Below are 24,581 nucleotides of genomic sequence, written 5' to 3' on the forward strand. Positions count from 1 at the left end.
GTCAAACCCTATCTGTATTAAAAATAGAAAAATTAGCCGGGCATGGTGGTGGGCGCCTGTAATCCCAGCAACTCGGGGAGCTAAGGCAGGAGAATCGCTTGAACCCGGGAAGCAGAGGTTGTAGTGAGCCGAAATCATGCCACTGCACTCCAGCCTGGGCAACAGAGCAAGACTCCATATCAAAAAAGGAGGGGGGGCGGTAGGGTGGGGGATAAGGAAACATTCAGGAAGAAGGCGAAATGAATTGCACTTAGAGAAACCACTAGGGTTGAAAGTAAGGCCACCTTGGGTCCTAATGGCTGTAAGGCATCAGACAAAATACGTCAACTATGTCAGCCTACATTTTCTCATCTTTCAAACTGCCATAACAGCAGCCACCTCTTCGGCCCGGCCCGGCCCGGCTGGATTAAATGAATGAAGCGCAGCAACCGCTCGGCGCAGGTACAAACTGTGTTGTCATCCTCGGCCACAACCTCCGCCGAGGCCATGCCGCTTCGCCCCGCCGGCCTCCAGGGGTCGCTGTGATGCGGCTCGGGCCCAGCGCGCGGCCGCTCTGGCCCAGGGAGGTCGCTGTCCTTATCTTCAGCGGGGTCCCGCGCCCAGTGTATGTGTCAGCTCGTCCTCTGCTTTGTCCTGCGGCGGCTCACTGCCCTCCTACCGTCCACCATGCCCCTGCTGCACTCCCGCCGCGTCCTGTCCGGCATCGCCGCCGCCTTCCACCCGGGCCTCGCCGCCGCGGCCTCTGCCAGAGTCAGGTAAGCCAAGGGAGACGGAGACGGAGCCAGGCGACGGCCCTGCCCAGCTGAGCTGCGAGCGCCCCAAAACATTCACCCCTCCCGGCTCCCGAACTGTCACTCACACACACACTTTTTTTGCCACCCCTTGGGCTTTCCCTTACCGGGGGCTGAGGATTGAGCCTCCGTGCCCCACAATGATCCTCAGGAACCCACACGCCTCGCCCCCGCACCCGGCCCTGCAGGAAGGCGTGCAACGCTATCCCTGGGGAAAAGAAGTGTGGCCCTCGGCGGCTCCCAGACTTCCATTCAAGGGGGAGGGGTGCAGAGACCAAGTGGGCCGCAGCGCCGGGGGGGTGCCTGTGCCCTTGACCAGGTGCCCTGGGGGCAGCGGGCGCACCTGTCCTGGCCTCCCGCCCGCCCGAGCTGGGTCGGCAAGCGGCGGCTGGGTCGGCTTGTGTGCCCTGGGCGGGAAGCGCACGCGAGGAAGGTTTCCGGGGCGCCGGCATTCGGGCCTCGCTTTCCTCCTGGCATCCGCGACCTTGGCGTGGGGCATCCTCCAGATCCTGCGACTACCCCGGGGTCCCTGTGATCCCGGGGCCCGTTGGGCCTTTGCTTGGGAGAGGATTGAGATGTAGTGTGCCTCCTTTTTTTTTTTTTCCCTCCCTTGTTGCCCCTAAGGAGATCGGTTGCAGAGAGGCCATCGATCTTCCTCTCCATCTCCCTGTGCTCTTTCATTCAGTAAATATTTCGTAACTGCAGTTTCTCAGAGCCAGGCTCTGGGCCGGATGCTGGCGATACAACTGTGAACAAGGCGAGGGAAAGACAATGACAAATTGTCATTGTCTATAAAATGACAACATGATTTCGTACTGTGGTGTGTATAGTAGTATGGAGGGAAATTTCAGAGCATGAAATGAGCTCTGGCAATTCACTCCCAGTGGAGGCCGGAGCCAGACGATTAATTCAACTCAAGAAGGCGATTTGGAGCACTCTGCTTAAGTACTACCTTAATAAGGCACTGAGTATTTTTGTGTTTTGTTGTTGTTGTTGTTGTTTGTTTGGTTTTGTTTTTGAGACAAAGTCTCGCTCTGTAGGTCAGGCTGGAGTGCAGTGGCACGATCTTGGCTCACTGCAACCTCCGTCTCCCAGTAGCTGGGATTACAGGCATGTGCCACCATGCCTGGCTAATTTTTGTATTTTTAGTAGAGACAAGGTTTCATCATGTTGGCTAGGCTGGTCTCGAACTCCTGACCTCAGATAATCCACCCGCCTCAGCCTCCCAAAGTGCTAGAATTACAGGCGTGAGCCCGTGGGCCTGGCCAGGAACTGAGTTTTAAAACCACCCCCAAGCAGGTATTAACTGCAAGGAGCAAAGCGTTGCTTGGCCTTTCATTTGAATGTGTGCTCCGTGTCTTTCAACCAGCCGAACGTTCTGTTCTTTCCAAGGCCCCACAGCCTTGGCAGTATAGGTTTGCCCAGGCTTCCCACTTGCTTCTCTTCCTGACTTGGCTCCTTCTTGGCCCACTGTCAACGTGTGCTCTTTAAGCCTGCCTACCTAGTGGGCCAGAGCCAGGAGGAGTTATTTATGCAGCAAATTTAGAAAAACGAAAGGAGTGCTTAAAATTTCGGGCAAGAGAAAGTATGTTTACCCGTTGTAGTAATCGTAAAATAATGCCTTGTATTATGGATTTGGCTAGGTGGCCTGAAGCTCTAGTGCTTAGTGAAAATCCCTTGGGGTCCAGGTTAGTCATTCTTTCAGTTTGAGAGCCTGACTCATTTTCTTTTCTGTATTTTCCCATTAGAATGTAAGTTTCATGAGAGCAGAAACTTTACCTACTTTATATTCACTGTTATGTCTCAGCACTATTAAGGTTCCTGGCTTGTCTCTCATATTGGATATTTTTAAGCCCTGATTTTTCACTTAATGCGACAGGAACAAATGCAGTATGACATTTTAATGTTTTTTTTTTTTTTTTTTTTTTTTTACCTTCATATTTTCTTGACATTTTAATGTTTTATCTTAGATCAAAATCTGAACATGGGCTGGTCCAAGTGTAATGGTGTTTACAACTAATTGATCATAACCAGTTAGATTTTATTGTTCCTTTACTCAACTAACCTTAAACACACACACACATAGGGGAACCACAGTGCATATTTTGTACATATTTTTTGTACAAAGTATGTACAAAAAATAAATTCTTGGCCGGGCACAGTGGCACACGCCTATAATCCCAGCACTTTGGGAGGACAAAGTGGATGGATCACAAGGTCAGGAGTTCGAGACTGGCCTGGCCAACATGGTGAAACCCCGTCTCTACTAAAAATACAAAAATTAGCTGGGTGTGGTGGCACACGCCTGTAATCCCAGCTACTCGGGAGGCTGAGGCAGGAGAATTGCTTGAACCCAGGAGGCAGAGGTTGCAGTGAGCTGAGATTGTGCCACTGCATACCAGCCTGGGTGACAGAGCAAGACTCCATCTCAAAAAAAAAAAAAGTTTTTTTTGTTTTTTTTGTTTTTTTAAATACAGGGTCTCACTCTGTTGCCCAGGCTGGAGTGCAGCGGCACAATGGTGGCTCACTGCAGCCTGACCTCCCAGGCTCAAGTGATCCTCCTGCTTCAGCCTCCCATGTAGCTGGGACTACAGGCAATTTTTTATTTTTTTGTAGAGATAGGGTCTCCCTGTGTTGGTCTCAGACTCCTCCCATATCAGCCTCCCAAAGTGCTGGGATTATAGGCTGAGCCACCCTACCTGACCAGAAAATAAATTCTTAAAATAGTTGAGCACCTGATGTTGAGGAATTACTCTTCAAATTTAAACAGTGACACCTAATTAGACAATAAAACCAGGTGCCTTATCTGGCATAAAGGTTAACTGTTCAGGCAAGGAGGTCAGACTTCACTCCTTCCACTGTGGAAGTGATCTTTACCTAGATCCAAATGGTCAAAGTGGAAAATATTTAAAATAAACTGAACTCATCAACATTTCTATTACAATAAAACTTTGTCACTTGTTATTCTGAAGAATTGAGGATTTATCCAATGGCATACTTGGAACTCTTGGTAAATACGTGGAACTCTTTGTAAATTCAAGTGTATCATTTAACTAAACAATGTGAGTAAAACTTTCTGTTCTTGACCTGTACTGTAAAAGTATAGTGACATGAGATCAGACATAGTTGGAGTTCAATGAAGAAAAAAAGAATGCTAATGTATTTTGATTTATAATGATTTGTTTTTAATTCTGATTATTTAATTTTTAATGAAATAACTGAGCAGGTCTCACGAGACTCTTTAGATATGCAGTGTCCAGCTGTGGTACCATAACCATTAGCTAGAAGATCACAGACCAGGCGCAGTAGCCCACACCTGTAATTCCAGCACTTCGGGAGGCTGAGGCAGGTGGATCACTTGAGCTCAGAAGTTCTAGACCAGCTGGGCAACATGGCAAGACACCATCTCTACATAAAATACAAAAATTAGCTGGGCATGGTGGTGTGCACATGGAGTCCCAGCTACTAGGGAGGCTGAGGTGGGAGGATAGCTTGAGCCTGAGAGGTGAAGAGTTGCAGTGAGCCAGCCGATCACGCCACTGCACTCCAGCCTGGGCAGCAAAGCAAGACTGTGTCTCAAAAAAAAACAAAAAATCACAGCTGTGCTATTGTCTCTGCTATTTTTAGCTCTGTGATTGTGGACAAGCTAATTAACTCCCCTTCTGATTTTAAAATAAGAATGTGAGGAAAAGCAGTTTAAAAACGGTAAAACTTTAAGTAGGCTTAAGCTCCAGGGAAATGGCAAGGCGTTTCAGTTGGAAAGGCTTACCTGAATACTTTGTACCTAACCTCTCTTGGATGACTAGTCAACATTGCTCAATGTTTGAGGCTTTGTGCTTGTATCCAAAGTGTTCTGATAGGAATCACTTTATAGGTCACAGGTTATCAGCATAAGTTTTGCCCCTAGGACACTCTTATTTTCATCTACTCAATTCCTTTAAAAACGTCAGAGTTCTTACAATGTGTGTGGAGTCTTTACCATTTTAAGAAATGGAATAATAAAAGGCATGGAGGAGCTGAAAGATGATTACTAGTGTGGAGCTAATTAAATTTGAGTATTCCCTCTAGGTCAGGTGCCGTGGCTCACACCTGTAATCCCAGCACTTTGGGAGGCTGAGGTGGGAGGATCACTTGAGCCCGGCAATATGGCAAAACCCCATCTCTACAAAAAACAAAGCAGGCATGGTGGCATGCACCTGTAGTCCCAGCTACTCAGGGAGGATCACTTGAGCTCAGGAGGTAGAGGCTGCAGTGAGCTCTGGTCACACTACTGCATTCTAGCCTGGATGACAGAGTGAGACCCTAAAAAAAAAAAATGAATATCTCTGTAGGAGGGGAACAGCAGACACTGGGGCCTACCCAAGGGTAGAGAATGGGAAGAGGGAGAAAATCAGAAAAAATCACTGTCAGGTACTATGCTTATTACCCAGATGATGAAATTATCTGTACACCAAACTCTCTGACACACACATGTACTCCTGAGCCTGAAATAAAAGTTAAAAGAAAAACCTTGCCGGGCTCTGTCCTCTAGATGCCAGTGGTACCTGCTTTCCCCCAAAGTTTCAACAAACAAAAATGTCTCCAGAAATAGTCAAATGTTCCCTGACTAGGCAACCCCTTCACCTCTCCCTGGCGAAGAACCACTTTCCTCATGATCTGGATTATAAAGCATTTTTCTGCTTGTCTCAAGCAATAGATATGTGGTTTTTGTACCTGTATTCTTTAATCTGTATTTCATTTTCTTTTATTTTATTGAGCAGCCTCAGGTATGTGTTTCATTTTCAATCTAAAAACTAGCATTGTAAAATGAACATAATTTATTTCATATTATTTTTTAAAAACTAATTGAGTATCTCCACTTCCGTATCTAGATTGTTTAAAAATTCAGTATTTTGAAATTGCTTTTAGAATTCTTAAGATATGGCCGGGTGCGGTGGCTCAAGCCTGTAATCCCAGCACTTTGGGAGGCCGAAGCAGGTGGATCACGAGGTCAAGAGATCGAGACCATCCTGGTCAACATGGTGAAACCTCGTCTCTACTAAAAATACAAAAAATTAGCTGGGCATAGTGGCGCGTGCCTGTAATCCCAGCTACTCAGGAGGCTGAGGCAGGAGAATTGCCTGAACCCAGGAGGCGGAGGTTGCGGTGAGCCGAGATAGCGCCATTGCACTCCAGCCTGGGTAACAAGAGCGAAACTCTGTCTCAAAAAAAAAAGGATTCTTAAGATATATACCAGCAGATCCAAGGCTATGGTTTCTGAATTTCTATGCTTAACATTTTAAAGAACTTGAAAAATAAGTGCTTTTTACACCATTTAGCAAAAATGATGCCTTCTGTCCTTGTAGTTGGGAGCAGTGGGCAGTGGCTTTGTTATTGATTGAGGTCTTGGAGGATACAGACTATCTCCCCCTTCCGCCCCCCGCCAAGACGGGAACGTAGCCCCAAGCTGGTCTGAAACCCTATGGTCAAGTGACCCTCCGACCTCAGCCTCCTGAGTAGCTGGGACTACAGGCAAGTGCCACTATGCCCAGCCAGACCATCTTTTTAAAAATAAAAACTGTTTTCTGGAAGTGTTATCTTTTATAATCTAGTATGTCCTTGACATTCAGAGTATTCCTTTCACTCAGCAGTTAATGACAGTGATGTAGATAGACAGGTGGCTACATGTTTTCAGGGTCTGAATTGTGGATAAGTAAAAATGAAAGCTTTCTTCAGGCCCATTTCAGAAGTTGGTTCAAGGTATCTGTGCTTCTTGCTATCGCCTAGGTACTAGGAACAGGAAAGTTGAGGCTTAGTTAATTTACTTGCCAGTGGTCACACAGCTGGCAGGTGACTGAGCTGTTATTTGAATCCATGCAGTTTGCCCAGAACTGAAATTACCCAAGGCAATCTATTAAAAGAACCATTAAAAGAAGTAAGAGCCTGGGAAATCAAAAAAACTGGAATAATCTGCCCTTAAACAACAAAGAATTGACTGTACACACTAATTAATTACAATGATTGAGACTGCGGCAGTCTTTAACTTGTCAAGAGAGCATGAGTTAAACTCTGTACTGCCATCCAGTATGCCATGGAGGAGTGAGGTGTATGAGTGCTGACTGGCCACAAGTACATTAAGAGAAACTTTGTTGGGAAAGAAATGTTCGTGAAATAATTCATGGGTTTATCAGCACGGTGAACACAAAGAACTTCCACGGTGTCATACTGAAACACGTGGCTGATTCACAATGGATAAGTGATTACTAGGAGAATTTGGGCAATTTCACGTGGGTAATTTGAAGCCTTGCTTTTTTAGCTACCCGTTTCTCCTGCAACAACCCCCAGCTCTTTCTCACCATGAGCCTTTTTTCTTAAGCCTCTGTTTGGAAAGCTCTTTTTTGTTTCTCTCTCTTCCTTTCATCCTTAGCACTCAGCTGCTAAGTCACATCCTCCAGGAAGCCTTCCTAACCTGTACAGTACTTTCCTTCCCTTCTCCAAGCTATTAGGTCCTCTGCTCAGAGCTCCCATAAATAATATCCTGTGCCCTGGGTCGGTCTGTATTACTGTCCATCATCTCCCCGCAGTGCCCAACCTGCACTTCTTGCAGCTCCCTGCTGATCACCCCAGTGGACTAGTCGGGTGGTAAGGGATTATATTCTCCTTTACATTCCCAGCCCTTAGCACAGAGTGTTCTTAGTGATTGGTTTAGAAGATCGTAAAGCCTAGAATAGTGTTCTGGCAAAGCAGGGAATCTCTACTATCTAGGCTGATTGCACAGCCTGGATAGGTTTTTTTTTTTTTTTTAAAACTTATTTTGTAGGTGAAGTCATTAATCACTAAACCAAGTAAACTAGGCCATCAAGATTAGGCAAACTTTGTTAAAATGTTAACCCTGTGCACCTGTAGTCCCAGCTACTTGGAAGGCTGAGGTGGGAGGATGACTTGAGTCTAGGAGGTCAAGGTTGCACTCCAGCCTGGGGGACAGAGTGAGACCTATCTCTTTGTCTGTTTATTAAAACTGAGTCTTGGTCTATCACCCAGGCTGGAGTGCAGTGGCATGCTCTCGGCTCACTGCAACCTCCACCTCCTGGGTTCAAGTGATTCTTGTGCCTCAGCCTCCCAAGTAGCTGGGATTACAGGTGCCCGTCACCATGCCCGGCTATTTTTTGTATTTTTAGTAGAGACAGGGTTTCATCATGTTGCTGAGGGTGGTCTCAAACTCCTGACCTCAGGTGATCCACCTGCCTCAGCCTCCCAAAGTACTGGGATTACAGGCATGAACTACTGCACCTGGCCAAGACCCATCTCTTTAAAAAAGACAAAACAGTTAGTCAGCTTTTCAGATTCATTTATTATAAATCATAACAAAATTCACAGCCAGGTGCAGTGGCTCACACCTGTAATCCCAGCACTTTGGGAGCCTGAGGTGGGCGGATCACTTAAGGTCAGGAGTTTGAGACCAGCCTGGCCAACATGGTGAAACAATGTCTCTACTAAAGATACAGAAATTAGCCAGGCATGGTGGCACATATCTGTAATCCCAGCTATTTGGGAGGCTGAGGCAGAAGAATCACTTGAACCTAGAGGTGGACATTGCAGTGAGCCAAGATCATACCACTGCACTCCAGCCTGGGTGACAGAGCAAGACTCTGTCTCAAAGGTTAAAAAAAATTAATTAATTATTTAAAAATTCACTTTCCAAGTTTGGTCCTCATATGCTCTTTCATATTTAAAACAAACTGGTACTTCAGGATAATAGTTCTCCCTGGGAAAATGTTAGGTCCATGTTATGTTCGCGTACAGTGTGTTTCCATCATTGCTGTTTTCAGATGAATCAGTAATTAAAACAAGCTGCTCAGTTTTTCTAATACAGTAAGTATTAATAGTTAGACCCCACATAAATAAAAGCTCTTTGGGGTTTTCAGTAAGTTTTAAGAGTATAACAGGATCTAAAGATCAAAGTTTGAGAACTGCTGTAGAGCAATTCTACTCTTTTTCCTTAAAAACACACAATTGTATTATTTGTCACTATTGATCCTTGTGTGGTCTCAACACTCATTGCTTATCTTTTAACCAAAGTAGCTTCTATTTCCCAGAGAAAATTAAGAAAGGAGGGTGGTGATGTCAGTCCTACACAAGCATTCTAAACAGAGAGGCAAAACTCGTGAACACACGCAGCACAACTTCTACAGCCACGTGTATCATTTTATGCCTCCTCAAAGTGGCAACGAAGAAAGACCTTTTTATTTTAATGACTCAAAGCTATAGCTCTTCAGCATGTAAAAATAAGCAAAGGTATATAAATTTTAAATTATGCTTGGAAATCAATGTGTCTGTAGTCTATCTTAGAAATTGATTAGGTATCTAACTCCTTAAGTACTGAGGAAGATGTAAAAAAAAAAAGAAATTGATTAGGTATGCAGTGAATAATAATCTGTTAATCAACTTGTAATATTAGACCAAAATTGTCAGTTACCCTAAAGATCTTGGAAATTGTCTTCAAGGCTGGGCGCAGTGACTCATACCTGTAGTCCCAACACTTTGGGAGGCTGAGGCGGGCAGATCACCTGAGGTCAGGAGTTCGAGACCAGCCTGGCCAACATGGTAAAACCCCATCTCTACTAAAAACACAAAAATTTTGGTATGGTGGTGGGTGCCTGTAATCCCAGCTAGTTAGGAGGCTGAGGCAGGAGATTCTCTTGAACCCAGGAGGCAGAGTTTGCAGGGAGCCAAGATCGCACCACTGCATTCCAGCCTGGAAGACAGAGTGAGATTCCATCTCAAAAAAAAAAAAGAAAGAAAGAAGTTGTCTTCAAGCTGACATATTATAAAATACAATTACTGTTCTCCCAGAAGCCTATATCCCCATCCCCAGTCTAATAAGAAAAACTTCAGACAAATTCCAGTGGAGGGGCATCCTACAAGATACCTGACCAGTATTCCCAAAACTGTCACAGCTAAGAGGAGCTTTTGGAGACATGGCAACTAACTGTAATGTGGTGTCCTAGATGGAATCATGGAACAAAATTAGGTGAAAACTAAGGAAATCTGAATAATGTGTGGATTTAATAATGTATCCATATGGGCCGGGTGCAGTAGCTCACACCTACAATCCCAGCCCTTTGGGAGGCCTAGGCAGGCAGATCACGAGGTCAGGAGATCGAGACCATCCTGGTCAACATGGTGAAACCCTGTCTCTACTAAAATACAAAAAAATTAGCCAGGCTTGGTGGCGTGTGCCTGTAGTCCCAGCTACTTGGGAGGCTGAGGCAGGGGGATCACTTGAACCCAGGAGGCAGAGGTGGCAGTGAGCCAAGATTGTACCACTGCAATCCAGCCTGGGCAACAGAGCAAGACTCTGTCTCAAAAAAAAAAAAACCAAACTGCTTAGCTATGCCCAGTTTAATCCTGAGGGTGCACAAGAGGACCATGACTTTAAACACTGTCTCTTGGTGAGAGGAATAGCTCTTCATGGATTGCTGTTATTTTCCATTTCTCTAGTTGTGATTACCTTAATAAAACTTTTGTACACAGGCATGCTCTAGCCTTTCTTCCTGCTGAGCTATGGAATTTTTTTCCACCTCTTTCTTTTGTTATATTTTTATTAGTAGCATCTTTATTCATTAACTAAATAATGTAACAAATCCTTTTATAATAGTTTAAATTATTCAGCAAGTATTTTTGCTACTACAACCTGCATCACAGCCAAGCACTATTGTACATTCCCTCATTCACACCTCACCTCAACACTGAGAAATAGAAATAGTTCCTCCATTTAACTCTATCTCAAAAAAAAAAAAGGCTTTACCTCCAAAACTTATAAAACTTTAAATATTAATCATAGTAATTCCAAGTAAGGAGAAAAAAACCTCAATGGATGCATTTCTCTTGTCTAGGCAGAGATCCAAATTGCCGCAAAAAGTTTGGACAAGGAGTACCTGCCCATCGGGGGACTGGCGGAATTTTGCAAGGCATCTGCACAACTAGCCCTGGGTGAGAACAGCGAAGTCTTGAAAAGTGGCCGGGTAAGCTGAGCAGACTCTGACATCATCCCAGGTCTGTTTTAACAAATCTGTAATCATTTAAATAATTTTAAAGAACTAGGAAAAGACAACTCATTTTGTGTCTAATGATTGTTTTGAGGAGGCCACGCTATTTCTAATAATTCTTCTTTGATAATAAATTGTCATAATTAAATAATTTACATGACACCAATTCCAGAAAGTACTACTAGGAATCCTGAAACTGTGGAAGTAATTTGATTGATAGATTTGACATTACTTTTCTGTTAAGTCTCTACCCGCTTATGTTCATTTTACATTGAATATGCTTTAGAAATGCTTAGCTCTGCCTAGTTTTAGGCCTGCAGTTAACCCACACCCTCATGTCCTAAGCTTTCAACTTGCACAGAAGAAGCAAGCAGGAAGCAAGCCATGGGTGAACTGTGAGGGCTAGACCAGCCTGGCAGCCCTCTGCTGTCCCTTCACAGCCTGTCTGGACTCTGAAAGAAGACCACACTCCCAACATGTGAACTCGTGCACATCGTGGTTCACTTTCTTTTGGAAAAAAAAAAAATGTTTTTAATGAGTGCATTTGTATATTTTTCTGGGTAAGCCTGGGGAGTAAAGAAACATGAAAACTAGCAACATTAAGCCAACATTTTCTCTCCCCTTCCCCCTCTGAAAAGCCGGAATAAATACACTTTATTTACAAGACTGGTCTAAGTCCACCCATGAATTTAACTCAGAGTAAAGCACACAGCCTCGACCCCAGGGTTATGTAGTAATTATCCAACATAAAATGGAATTTGGTTTAGTCCTGTCCAAACAGTCACCCGCCTGTTAACCCCTCCTGGAAATTTCTGTACTTTTAATTCATGTGGTTTTTTTTCCTAGTATCTGGTCTATCTAGATAATAGCCTAAGTATGAGACTGGCCTACCTTAAAATAACATTAGTTTGTCTTTCATAAGTTGTTGTGTGTTGGCCAGACACAGTGGCTTGCACCTGTAATCCCAACACTCTGGGGGGGTGTCAAGGCAGGTGGATCACCTGAGGTCAAGAGTTCACGACCAGCCTGACCAACATGGTGAGACTCCCGTCTCTACTAAAAATACAAAACTTACCCAGGTTTGGTGGTGCACACCTGTAGTTCCAGCTACTGGGAGGCTGACATGGGAGGATCGCTTGAACCCAGGAGGTGGAGATTGCAGTGAGCCAAGCTTGCACCACTGCACTCTAGCCTGGGTGATACAACAAGACCCTGTCTCAAAAAATGAAGTTCTTGTCCTTTGTGAATCATAGTATTATCGGACCTACAGTGAGGTTTTTATTTCCATCATACTAAAGTTTGCAGAGACAAACTATTTTAAAAGAATTTTTTAGTTGGGTTTTTCCCTCTTTAATGCACTGCCACCCTAGTCCAGAAAAATAGGTTTATGCTTTATAGAGCCTTGTACTTCTACAATGCCTTTAAAAACAACAAACACTGGGCTCAAACAGTCCTCCCACTTTGGCCTCCCAAAGCACTGGGATTACAGCACTACTCTCAAACAAACAAACAAACAAACAAACAAAGGCCAGGCGCAATGGCTCACGCCTGTAATCCCAGCACTTTGGGAGGCCAGGGCGGGCGGATCACCTGAGGTCAGGAGTTCGAGACCAGCCTGGCCAAGATGGTGAAACCCCATCTCTACTAAAAAACACAAAAATTAGCCGGGCATGGTGGCACACGCCTGTAATCCCAGCTACTTGGGAGGCTGAGGTAGAGAATTGCTTGAACCCGGGAGGCAGAGGTTGCAGTGAGCCAAGATCATGCCACTGCACTCCATTCTGGGCAGCAGAGTGAGACTCCATCTCAAAAGAAAACAACAACAACAAACAAAAACCTCTTAAACCTACCATGGTTTCTTATTTGTCCCTTAAAGTTGACCAATTTGAATAAGCAAATTCACCTCAAGCATCTTCCTATTACCCAAAACACGAATATTTTCAGATTATGAAAACTCATGGAAGGGGACCTCTTAGAAAACCTTAAAATGTTGTAATGTTATCCTTGTGTATTTGTTGACTTGCTTTTCAAGGAACTTTGATGTTTAGAGAGTCATTCTACTTTATATGATTCTAGAGTAATGTTTTAATGTAGTGACTGTTCTCAGTGTCTTTTTATTTATTTTATTTATTTTTTTATTTTTTTTGAGACAGAGTCTCACTTTGTTGCCCACACGAGAATGCTATGGCACGATCTTGGCTCACTGCAGCCTCCACTTCCCAGGTTCAAGCAGTTCTCGTGCCTCAGCCTTTTGAGTAGCTGAGATTACAGGCGTGTGCCACCCGCCTGGCTAATTTTTGTGTTTTCAGTAGTGACGGGGTCTCACCATGTTGGCCAGGCTGGTCTCGAACTCCTGACCTCAGATGATCCGCCCGCCCTGGCCTCCCAAAGTTCTGGGATTACAGGCATGAGCCACCGCACCTAGCCTCTCAGTGTCTTTTTATATCTTTTATGTAATTCACCCCTTTTTTATATTTGGGAGGACTTTTTGTGTCCTGAAAGTTTCCTGTGTAAAATAGAATGATACTAACTGGCCATAAAGAAATAGCTTCTGAATTATGAAGGGTCCTGGACAGAGCAGTGCCCCTGGGGCTGGGCCCGTATAGAGAGTGTTGCACATCACTGACCATGGGTGTCTCTCCTTCAGTTTGTCACTGTGCAGACCATTTCTGGAACTGGGGCTTTAAGGATCGGAGCCAGTTTTCTGGTGAGTCTGGAAGCTTCTTCAGCAAAGAACTATATATGAATTGCAGATGACAAGGCTTCCTATTGTGTGTGTATTTATTGATACAGAAGTAGATTTCTTCTTTCCATGAAGTTTGCAGATGTTCTATTCTCTGATTAGAAAATGAAAGGATTTTGAAGAAATTACAAGAAACATAGAATATAGATGATGATAAATTCAGTTCACTGGGAACTTATTATTTACTAGGGAGCTTTTGCATTTTAAAATGCTTGTTTAATCCCTGTGAAGGAGGTATAGTTATGCTGTTTACAGGTGAAGAAAATAAGACCCAGATAGGTCCTTGGCTACACGGCCAATATAACTGTCAGAGACTGTTCCAACCCACGCAGTCTCGCTGCTGAGTCAATACTGCTTCTCAACCATAGAGAGAAACTGGGTTTCAGCAGAGAAAAATGTTCTCTCATTCAAATATGTCAACTTTTTTTGCCTCTCCTTTGTTCATTTTTCTATTTCCTTTCATCTTTTAGCAAAGATTTTTTAAGTTCAGCCGAGATGTCTTTCTGCCCAAACCAAGCTGCGGAAATCACACACCCATCTTCAGGGACGCTGGCATGCAGCTACAAGGTTATCGGTATTACGACCCCAAGACTTGCGGTTTTGACTTCACAGGCGCTGTGGAGGACATTTCAGTAAGTGGGGCTTTCAGGAGGAGAGAGATTAATAAAACTCTTGCTTGTGGACATAAGGTGTCTCCCAACATCTCCCAGTACTGGGGATGAGTTGAGTTAAAATACTGGGGATGAGCTGATTCCCAGACTTCTGGTTACCTTTGTTACTTATCAAATGATGGGATCCTGTGGCATTTCAGATAAACTGTTTCCTTTAAAGCTGCAAAGTCATCTGTTGGTTGTTTTTCTCTCTAGAAAATACCAGAGCAAAGTGTTCTTCTTCTGCATGCCTGTGCCCACAATCCCACGGGAGTGGACCCACGTCCAGAACAGTGGAAGGAAATAGCAACAGTGGTGAAGGTGAGGCAGATGAACTCAATGGTGACAGTTCTGTGTTTAGTAACCAGCTTTGGAGGCTTCCTTTGGCAATGTCTTAACAGAGAGTCTTAACCTTGAACCTGCATGAAATGTCCACACCGGTGAATAAGTGACCAGAAAAGGGCTCCTCATTTGTGTGATAAGCAGTTCTGGGATTGATGATGCATGAGCATTTGAAAGTAATCTTTTTTGGCCGGGCGCAGTGGCTCACCCCTGTAATCCCAGCACTTTGGGAGACTGAGGAAAGAGGATCACTTGAGTCCAGGAGTTTGAGACTCACCCGTGCAACATAGCAAGAACCCTTCTCTACAATAAAAACAAAAAACAAAAAAAACCAAAAATTGAAAACTTACCCTGGCATGGTGCATGCCTATAGTGCCAGCTACTCAGGAGTCTGAAGTGAGAGGCCCGCCTGAGCCCGGGAGGTCAAGCCTGCAGTGAGCTACGATTGCACCACTGCACTCCAGCCTGGGTGTCAGAGCAAGACCTTGTCTCAAAAAAGAAAGAAAGAAAGAAAGAAAAATACACATCTTTCCCTATCGCACAAGTTATAATTCTAAAGCAGTGATATTGATGGCTTAACAGGTTCAGATACCTGGTGTTCCTTTAAGATGCCCTATGGAGTATGATCTTGATGTGATTAGTGGGGCTGATTAACCAGAGTCTTGAAGTGGGCTCCCCTGAAAGCAGAACATGAGACAAGGATTTGAGTGCAGGTGATGTCTGAAGCAGGAGTGTGGAAGGCCAGGAGCAAAACAGGAAGGAGGAAAAAGCAGGTCTGGGTTATCGAGCTGTTTACATTTGGGTCAATTGGAGCTCAGACCCACCAGGGAACTTCTGAGAACCCATGTAGAATTATGCAGCTAAAGGACAACAATCTGGTGTCTTTTTCTTCTTTTTTTCTTTTTTGAGACAGAATCATTCTTTGTTACCCAGCCTCAGCTCCCAAGTAGCTAGGATCACAGGTGAATGCCACCCGGCCTAGTCATTTTTATTTTATTCTGGAGACACGGTCTTGCTATGTTGCCCAGGCTGATCTCAAACTTACGGTCTCATGCAAATCTCCTACTTTGGCCTCCTAAAGTGTTGGGATTACAGGCATGAACCACCACACCCAGCCTCTAGAGTTTCTTCCCTAAAGGATTCTACCGTCTTTTAGAGAAGACAGACGTTATATACATCCTTATGGTTAGAGGCACTTAATATCATCTTCTCTGGTAGACCACAGTGATCTTGATATTATAAATTATATTTTATATAAATTATATTTTAATCACCTTATATTTAATCAACCAACTCTCATTCCCTGTTGAAGGATTGGTCTCTTGCACATCTGGAATAAGGCAGTTGACTGTCCTGTGGCTTTCAAAATAGTCCTTAAGGCAGAAGAGAACAGGACACACATGGAAATGCTTGAGGTGAGATGCGGGCAGGAACAGGAACTGTCCACCTCCACTGGGCTGAAAAAGATGGGCAGAGGTGATGTGGCCTGGGTATGACCAGCATCTGTGTCCTCCAGGAAGAGTCTCATCTTGAATAACTTAGAGGACACGGTGCCACATTTGCTATTTGCTACTTGTGCGAGCTTTGGCAAACTTCTTTGCCCTCTAAACCTTAATTTCTTCATCCATAAAGTAATTACAATGGTAGCTATAATTAAATGCTCTTCTAAATAATAAACATGTTAATATATGTGAGATGCCTAGTGCAAGAAGAAAAAAACGTTGTTATAGTATTGTTAATAAAATAATAATTATACGAGTAGTATCTCATCTGCCTTACTGCTTTCTAATTTTGGGTCACATTTATTGACTCCGTTTTGGTCTTGCTCTTACTCCGTTGCTTCTGTTTATTTAGACGCATGGTAGTTGCCTTCGCTTGTTTCCTCTCTTCCTTCTTCCTTCCGGACAAATACTGATTGAGCCCTAACTGTGCTTCAGGCACAGTGCTCGCCTGACTCTATAATCTCCTTTGTTTCTCAGGCTGTATTTAACATTCTTTCCTGAAGTACTGGAAATTCATTGCTTGTATAAATACTGGCTCCAACTAACGCCTATTCTGCACCACACGAATACTTTAAAATCTTGTCATGCCACACTGGAAGTGCAAAAAGACCAAAACCTGTATCTCAATGAGCAGCTAGTCACCTAGCAAAGTTGCACAATCCACCTCTCTGCACCTGCACCCCAAGCATGCGTTTAGGGAATGGTACAGAGTTGGCTTACTGTTTTTTATGTATTTGAAGACAAAAAATAATTTTTATTTTATTTGTAGGAATATGCAACAACACAAACGCAGGAATTACACAGCACTAAAGACCACGTCTTATTCTCTTTTGCCTCTCCTGCTTTCCACCTACCCTAGTAACCTTCACTTGCTAAGTATACAATAAGCGTTAACTACTGTATTCATTCATTTATCAAATATTTTAAGTACTTACTATAATTGATCATTGATGTATTATGTGATGAAGAAGGAACACAAAGGTGATTAAAATATAGTTTATAATATCAAGATCACTGTGGTCTGCCAGAGAAGATAATATTAAGGGCTTCTAAGTATAAGGATGTGTGTAATGTGTCTGTCTTCTCTAAAAGACGGTAGAATCCTTTAGGGAAGAAACTCATGTTTGTAGTCCCCAAGGCACATAGTAGGCTCTTCTACCCATAAGAACTGGCAGAAGAAGAAAGGAAGAAAATAGAAAACTCAGTTGCTTCAAAGGAAAGAGAATACAGTCCACTGAAAAAGGATCTTGGAAAAGTTTTGTAATGGTTTGAATGGTTGTTCCTTCCAAAACTCACATTGAAATTAGCTACCATTGTAACAGTGTTGACAGGTGGGGCTTTTAAGAGGCGACTGGGCCATGAGGGCTCTGTCCGCATGGGTGGAATTACTGCTGTTATAAAAGGGTGAGTTTGATCCCTTTTGTCTCTTGGCTCTTCCACTCTTCTGCCATGTGAGGAATGGTTTCTCTCTTCCAAAAAATGCGGCCTTCAAGGCCTCATCTTGGGAGTGGAGACTGGGCCTTCGCAAGGCACCAAGCCTGTGAGTGCCTTCGTCTTGAACTTCTCAGCCTCCAGAGCTGTGAGAAATAAATTTCTGTTCTTTATAAGTTACCTAGTCTGTGGTAGTCTGTTACAACAGCACAAAATGGACTAAGACAAGTTTTGCAGATACGTTGAATTGAAGTGGAGAATATTTCAACAGACAAAAATGTGAAAGAAAGAGTACATGAGGCCTGGCACGGTGGCTCATGCCTGTAATCCCAGCACTTTGGAAGGCCAAGGTGGGTGGATCACCTGAGGTCAGGAGTTCAAGACCAGCCTGACCAACATGGTGAACCCCTGTCTCTATTAAAAATACAAGAATTAGCCCGGCATGGTCACAGGAGCCTATAATCCCAGCTACTCAGGAGGCCAAGGCAGGAGAATCACTTGAACCCAGGAGGCAAAGCTTGCAGTGAGCCGAGATTGCAACACTGAACTCCAGCCTGAGTGACAGAGCGAGACTTCATCTCCAAAAAATTTAGAAAAGAAAGAGTACATGACCACCATATGTTGTTTAACAAGAGGGGACGCATTCTGAAAAATGTGTCGTTAGGCGATTTTATTATTGTGAGGACATCATAGAGAATACTTATACAAACCTAGATGGTATAGCCTACTACACGCATGGCTATGTGGTAAAGCCATTGCCCCCAGGCTGCAAACCTGTACAGCATGGTACTGTAGTGAATACTATAAGCAACTGTAACACAATGTCAAGTATTCATGTCTCTAAACATATCTAAACATAGAAAATACAATGTGTGGTGCTATGACATTAGGACAGCCACTACATCACTAGGCAATAGGAATTTTTCAACTCCCTTATAATCTTCAGGGACCACCATCGTATATGCAGTCCATCAGTGACTGAAACATGGACGTGAAGCACGTGGCTATACTAGTCGAAGGAAGCACAAGCAAAGATACAGAGTCAGGAAATATTTGTGCACATCCTGTGATAAGAGTATACAGTATGATGAGAATTGAGAGGGTTTATCAGGGAGTAACAGAAGAATAAGCTAGAAAGAAAGTTTTAGACCAATTAAATGATTGAATCTTATGGATGGGGATCCACTTACCATCAAATGCAATTACCAGGGCACTGCAGGAAGAAGATTTACACCTTATGATTTACCAGAGAAAGGCTATATTTTGTTTTACCATGAAAGGGACATTGTCCAGAACAGTGATTTCTATAATTTAGTCCATAAGTTTATGGAAGGAGCTATCTAGATATTACACATAGTACACGAATCTCTATTCAAAAGATAATAGTCTATAGTTGTTTTTCATAGGTTTTTGGGGAACAGGTGGTGTTGGTTACATAAGTAATTCTTTAGTGGTGATTTGTGAGATTTTGGTGCATTCATCACCCAAGCAGTATACACTGCACCCTATTTGTAGTATTTTATCCCTCACCCTCTTCCCATCCTTCCCCCTGAGTCCCCAAAGTCCGTTTCACTATGTTGACCAGGATGGTCTCGATCTCTTGACCTCGTGATCCACCCACCTCGGCCTCCCAAAGTGCTGAGATTACAGACGTGAGCCACCACACCTGGCCCAAGTTCAGTTTTCTTGAATTAAGGAGTATTTGGAACATCCAAGACAGACTATTTCAGTACAACTGGTCAACACCACACTCTACCAAATGTGCCATTTTAGGTTCAATCAGGACCTTTATAACACTTATAAAAACAAAGTTTGAATTTTCAAAAAAGGAGAGAGTTGTTTCTCTCCACAAATCTGAGCAAAAAGCTCTCACTAAGTCAATTCACTGAAAGTTTTCTATTAACTCGTGGCTCTTCAAGGGACGGCACTCTCTCATTTATGTCAGTATCATCAGAACCTAGGCATTCAGGAAATGTTTGTTGAATTAATGTTAGAATACATTTCTGTTCTGTTCTTAAGAGTCTAAAAGACCGCTGAAAAGGAATCCAAGCCTGTAAACAGGGCTCTTTCTTTGGGAATCAGGCAAGAGGAAGGAGGAGCTAAAGGAAGCATCTTTCAGGCTAGGCATGGTAGCTCACACCTATAATCCCAGCTCTTTGGGAGGCCAAAGTGGGAGGATCACTTGAGGCCAGGAGTTCGAGACTAGCCTGGGCAACATGGTGAAAGCCGTTTCTACAAAACAAGATTTTTTAATTAGCCAGTGTAGTGGGAGAATTACTTGAGCCCAGGAGGTTGATGCTGCAGTGAGCTGTGATCCAGCCACTGCATTCCACCCTGGGCAACTGAATGAGACTTTGTCTCAAAAAACAAAAGGGCAGGGGCAGGTGATTTCTTCAGAATATAGCCAGTTGCTTCCTCCTACACTCATCCCCTGCCACTTGATTTCTACATAGAGTCTTAAACTAGAGAGATTAGCACATGTTTTAAAGAGGGGGAAGAAGAAGAGGAAAGGGAGGAGAGAATAAGGAGTAGAAAACCTGCCATAGTTCCCACTGGCTTTTCAGTGTATTAGTTCCAGACATTTACGAGGCCTGGTTTTGTATTATTTTGATACTCTTCTATCCTTTTCTGTTTAAGCTTAACCAAATTTAAAGAGTCTTCACTCCTTGAAACCAAATGGTTATGAACTTAGCAAATAGTGGATACTAAAACCTGATGAAGAGGAAGAGAGAATGGAAGGAAGCAAGGACAGAAAGAAATCTCTTTACACAGGCTGGCTTTCATGCATGGTACTACTGAATGTCGGTTTTTCTAAAGCACTCAAGAATTTCACAGAGCAGCTCACTCATCTTCAAACCTGAAAATCAGCAGAAACATTTAAAAAATTAAAGAGGGCTCAAATTTTGGGTCAGTGACACACCTGTTCCCAAAGGGTAACCCAGTCCCTGTGGGGATTGAGTCTGATATGGGATAATGTGAAGGACCTGGGCTTGATCATTAATCCTGGCCACAGTCTGTGGTGTTTGAGGGAAATAGAAAGGAGACAGTAAAGAGGAAAAACTGAAGGCTGAATTCAGCTGATAATAAATTAAAACGGGCCTCAAGAATGAGTAAATTCACATAATCCATGGAATAGGTCGCTTGGGGCACTCTACTAAGACACTGGTATAACCAATGTAACTAAGCGTCGGTGTTGAAATGCACTTCCCTTTTTTAATAACAATGCAGCTTGAAAATAGGAAAGATATTCATCCCCAAAGAATTCTCTGGAGGAGCTGCAAAATTACCTGCCTCCAGCTGGTATCTTGCTCTGTTAATGATTTGTATACAGGTGAACAAAAAGTTCAGTGCTCCTATTAATTACCTAAAAAGGGATTAATCTTCTTTTCACCAGGGAATTAGGAAATCAAGAGGTACATTACCTAATACTTCTCTGTATCAGAGATGTCAGAAATAAGTGTTCTTTCTTGTACATTCACCATGCTTTTCCCCAGTTTTCTTTCTTTCTTTTTTTTTTTTCTTTTCTTTTGAGACGGAGTTTCGCTCTTGTTACCCAGGCTGGAGTGCAATGGCGCTATCTCGGCTCACCGCAACCTCCGCCTCCTGGATTCAGGCAATTCTCCTGCCTCAGCCCCCCGAGTAGCTGGGATTACAGGCACGCGCCACCAAGCCCAGCTAATTTTTTGTATTTTTAGTAGAGACGGGGTTTCACCATATTGGCCAGGATGGTCTCGATCTCTTGACCTCGTGATCCACCCGCCTCGGCCTCCCAAAGTGCTGGGATTACAGGCGTGACCGTTTTCTTTCTACTCCTATTCTGTACACCGGTCTAGCACACCGGGAAAAAATAAATCCATATTTGGGTGAGCGAGCCTCTCCGGTCTCCAGGAGCGGCTTGGCCTTCTGAGCAGAGACGGCGGGAAGCGGCGGCGGTCCTCGGACCGGATAGTGAGGCGATAGCGGCGCGGGCCCCGGGGGCTGGGGCAGCCTCGGGCGGCGCTGGCTGTAGCGGCGGCAGCTGCAGCGGCGCGGGCGCGGGGGCCGGCTGCCCAGCCGGGTGCTGGAGTTGGTGTTCTCTTACCTGGAGCTGTCCGAGCTGCGGAGCTGCGCCCTGGTGTGCAATCACTGGTACCGCTGCCTGCACGGCGATGAGAACAGCGAGGTGTGGCGGAGCCTGTGCCTCCGCAGCCTGGCAGAAGAGGCTCTGCGCACGGACATTCTCTGCAACCTGCCCAGCTACAAGGCCAAGATACGTGCTTTCCAACATGCCTTCAGCACTAATGACTGCTCCAGGAATGTCTACATTAAGAATGGCTTTACTTTACATCGAAACCCCATCGCTCTGATGGTGCAAGGACCAAGATTGGTTTCAGTGAGGGCCGCCATGCATGGGAATTGTGGTGGGAGGGCCCTCTGGGCACTGTGGCAGTGATTGGAATCGCCACAAAACGGGACCCCATGCAATGCCAAGGTTATGTGGCATTGCTAGGCAGTGATGCCCAGAGCTGGGGCTGGAATCTAGTGGACAATAATCTACTACATAATGGCGAAGTCAATGGCAGTTTTCCACAGTGCAACAATGCACCAAAATACCAGATAGGAGAAAGAATTCGAGTCATCTTGGACATGGAAGATAAGACTTTAGCTTTTGAACGTGGATATGTGTTCCTGGGGGCTGCATTTAGAGGACTTCCAAAGGTCTGCTTATATCCAGCAGTTTCTGCTGTACATGGCAACACAGAAGTGACTTTGGTTTACCTTGGAAAACCTTTGGATGGATGACGGTGGCTTTCTTGTGATGAAAGATAGAATGGCGGAGAGGTCTGCTTATAGGAAGTAGAACCATGAAGTGACAGTGTCATATGTGCATGTCCAAGAAACATCCTGAAAAACACATGAAGTTGAAAACTGGAGAAGCAACTCTACACCAGAGATTATCTTTGTGTTTCCTCTTTCTACTGGGCCAGAAAAATCCTCAGGGTTGCAGTTGGTTGAGTGGTCAGTTGACATATGCATGTTGCAACAGATGTTGTCTCTAAGTTAGCAATGTGTTATTTCCAGCTTTAAAGGTGAGATTGTAGAGATGCTGTCAAAGCAATAATATAAGAAAATAGCAAGATTTTTAAGTAGTGTGTTTGTGAAGACTGATCCCATCTTACAACTGCCAGTTCTTTCTCCAGTCCCTTTTTTTCCAGCCAGCTTGACTACTAGAAAATTATGAAACTGGTTGAGTTATATTTAATATTTTTAATATATTGAGAAGCATGGTCTGCCTGGACTGCACTTCTCTAAAAGTGAGATATAAAATTGTGCAGCTATTTTAAAAGTTGTATATACAATATGTGTGTTTAAAAAAAAACTGTAAAAAAAAAAAAAAAGGACAGTTTGCTTTGTTCTAGTTCTAATTTCTTAAAAACCACTACATGATTACGAAATTGGAATAACATTTGGAGACAGGTGGGTTAAATACAAAGAAAAGGATTTTAAGAGAAGATGTGTTTTATTGACTCATTTTGTATTATTTTTGGCTTATAATTCCCTGTTAGAGTCTGGTTTGTTTTTGTTTTTACTATCAAAATTATAGTAAAGATCTCTCAATCTCCTGGCTAAAGATTGAGGGAAGACAAATCTATTTCTAATTATACACATATCAGTAAGGATGTTCTCAACATCATAATAATGTGCATCTTTTGGTATCCGGTTTTATTTTTGGCCTTCTAAGAAAGTGTCTCCTAACCAGAATGTTGCCATTTGCTCTTAAAGGCCTCAAATATTAAAACTATTACTCATAGAGCTTAGGAAAAAAAGAATTGATTAATGGTCTTTTTATTTTGTAACCTTATAATGCTGTAGATATTATCAAAACAACTTTTAATTTCATATTGTTTACATCATGCAACTAATCTAAGCCTCAAACTCATTATTGGGGCTATAAAGAAAATGTTTACTTACCCACCTGAAACAGGTTAAGAATATTCTTAACCTCATTATAGATAATTGCCCCCATGGGACTTGAAATATAACACCTTGTGCTGAAAACTTCAGGTTGGCAATATTTGAAGGTTTCATTGTAGAAGATTTTAACATTAACTCCTGTTTTGACTTATAAATCTTATTTCTCATCACTAAAAATGCTTTTGAATTAATAATCCAACACACATGAGCTGAGAGTTTTTCTTTTGTTAGAAAATAAACTGACATCATCTTTCTGTATGAAAGTATAAATTGTATGGTTTTAGGTACATAAGAATTGACAAAGGAAAGTGAAATCTTTGTACTTCTGAGTTATTGCTGTATTTATATTTTGTTTTAAATCTAATAAGGGACAGCAAGCTGCCGGTTGGGATTCTTGGGTTGCTCCTTGAGAGTTAAGATTGTCAATACTCCTATGAAACAAGGGATTTCAGCCATAGAACAAAGGTTTATTGTTGCCACCTGAAAGGTTTACAAGTATTTATTGTGTATTTGATACACTGCTTGAAAAGATGAAATCTATTCAAGATTCTTTCTGATGTCCAAAATAAATAAATAAATAAATAAATAAATAAATCCATGTTTGTCTTGGTTTTTGCTCAAATCCTGGAGGTAGAAATAATGGGGCATGAACTTTGTAAGCCAGAGCACATGGTAGATAACCATACCTTTCACTTCACCATCAGAATGTCCCCTTCCCCCTACATTCTCCCCTATCGATCACTCCCTGAATGTGTATTTCACTTCAGTTGGTCATGGGATCCTCAAAATGTCCACAGCCTTTTTTAAAAAAATGTTTAACTTTTATTTTACATTCAGGGCTACATGTGTAGGTTTGTTATATAGGTAAATTGTGTGTCACTGGGGTCTGGTGTACAGATTATTTCATCTCCCTGAATTAAGAATACTACCTGATATGGCTTGGCTCTGTGCCTCACCCAAATCTCATCTTGTAGCTCCCATAATTCCCACCTGTTGTGGGAGGGACCCAGTGGAGGATAAGTGAATCATGGGGATGGATCTTTCCTGTGCTGTTCTCATGATAATGAATGGGTCTCACGAGATCTGATGGTTTTACAAACGGGAATTTCCCTACACAAGCTCTCTTTGCCTGCTGCCAT

The 24,581-nt window shown here is 43.2% G+C and overlaps 1 protein-coding gene across 1 annotated transcript; it reads left to right on the plus strand.

Annotated features, from left to right (window-relative positions):
- The first annotated feature begins 524 nt into the window (after positions 1-524).
- LOC135277215 (F-box/SPRY domain-containing protein 1-like) lies at positions 525-22,606 on the plus strand. The gene is given in 7 exon segments (XM_064382964.1): positions 525-755; positions 10,667-10,795; positions 13,467-13,526; positions 14,033-14,194; positions 14,429-14,533; positions 21,575-21,827; positions 21,830-22,606. Coding segments are annotated over 7 exon segments (1,380 nt in total). The 3' UTR covers positions 22,270-22,606.
- The last annotated feature ends 1,975 nt before the right edge of the window (positions 22,607-24,581 follow it).

This window comes from Aotus nancymaae, unplaced genomic scaffold (genome assembly GCF_030222135.1).
Source record: "Aotus nancymaae isolate 86718 unplaced genomic scaffold, 86718_ANA_hifiasm-v0.15.2.pri h1tg000030l, whole genome shotgun sequence".
NCBI lineage: Eukaryota > Metazoa > Chordata > Mammalia > Primates > Aotidae > Aotus > Aotus nancymaae.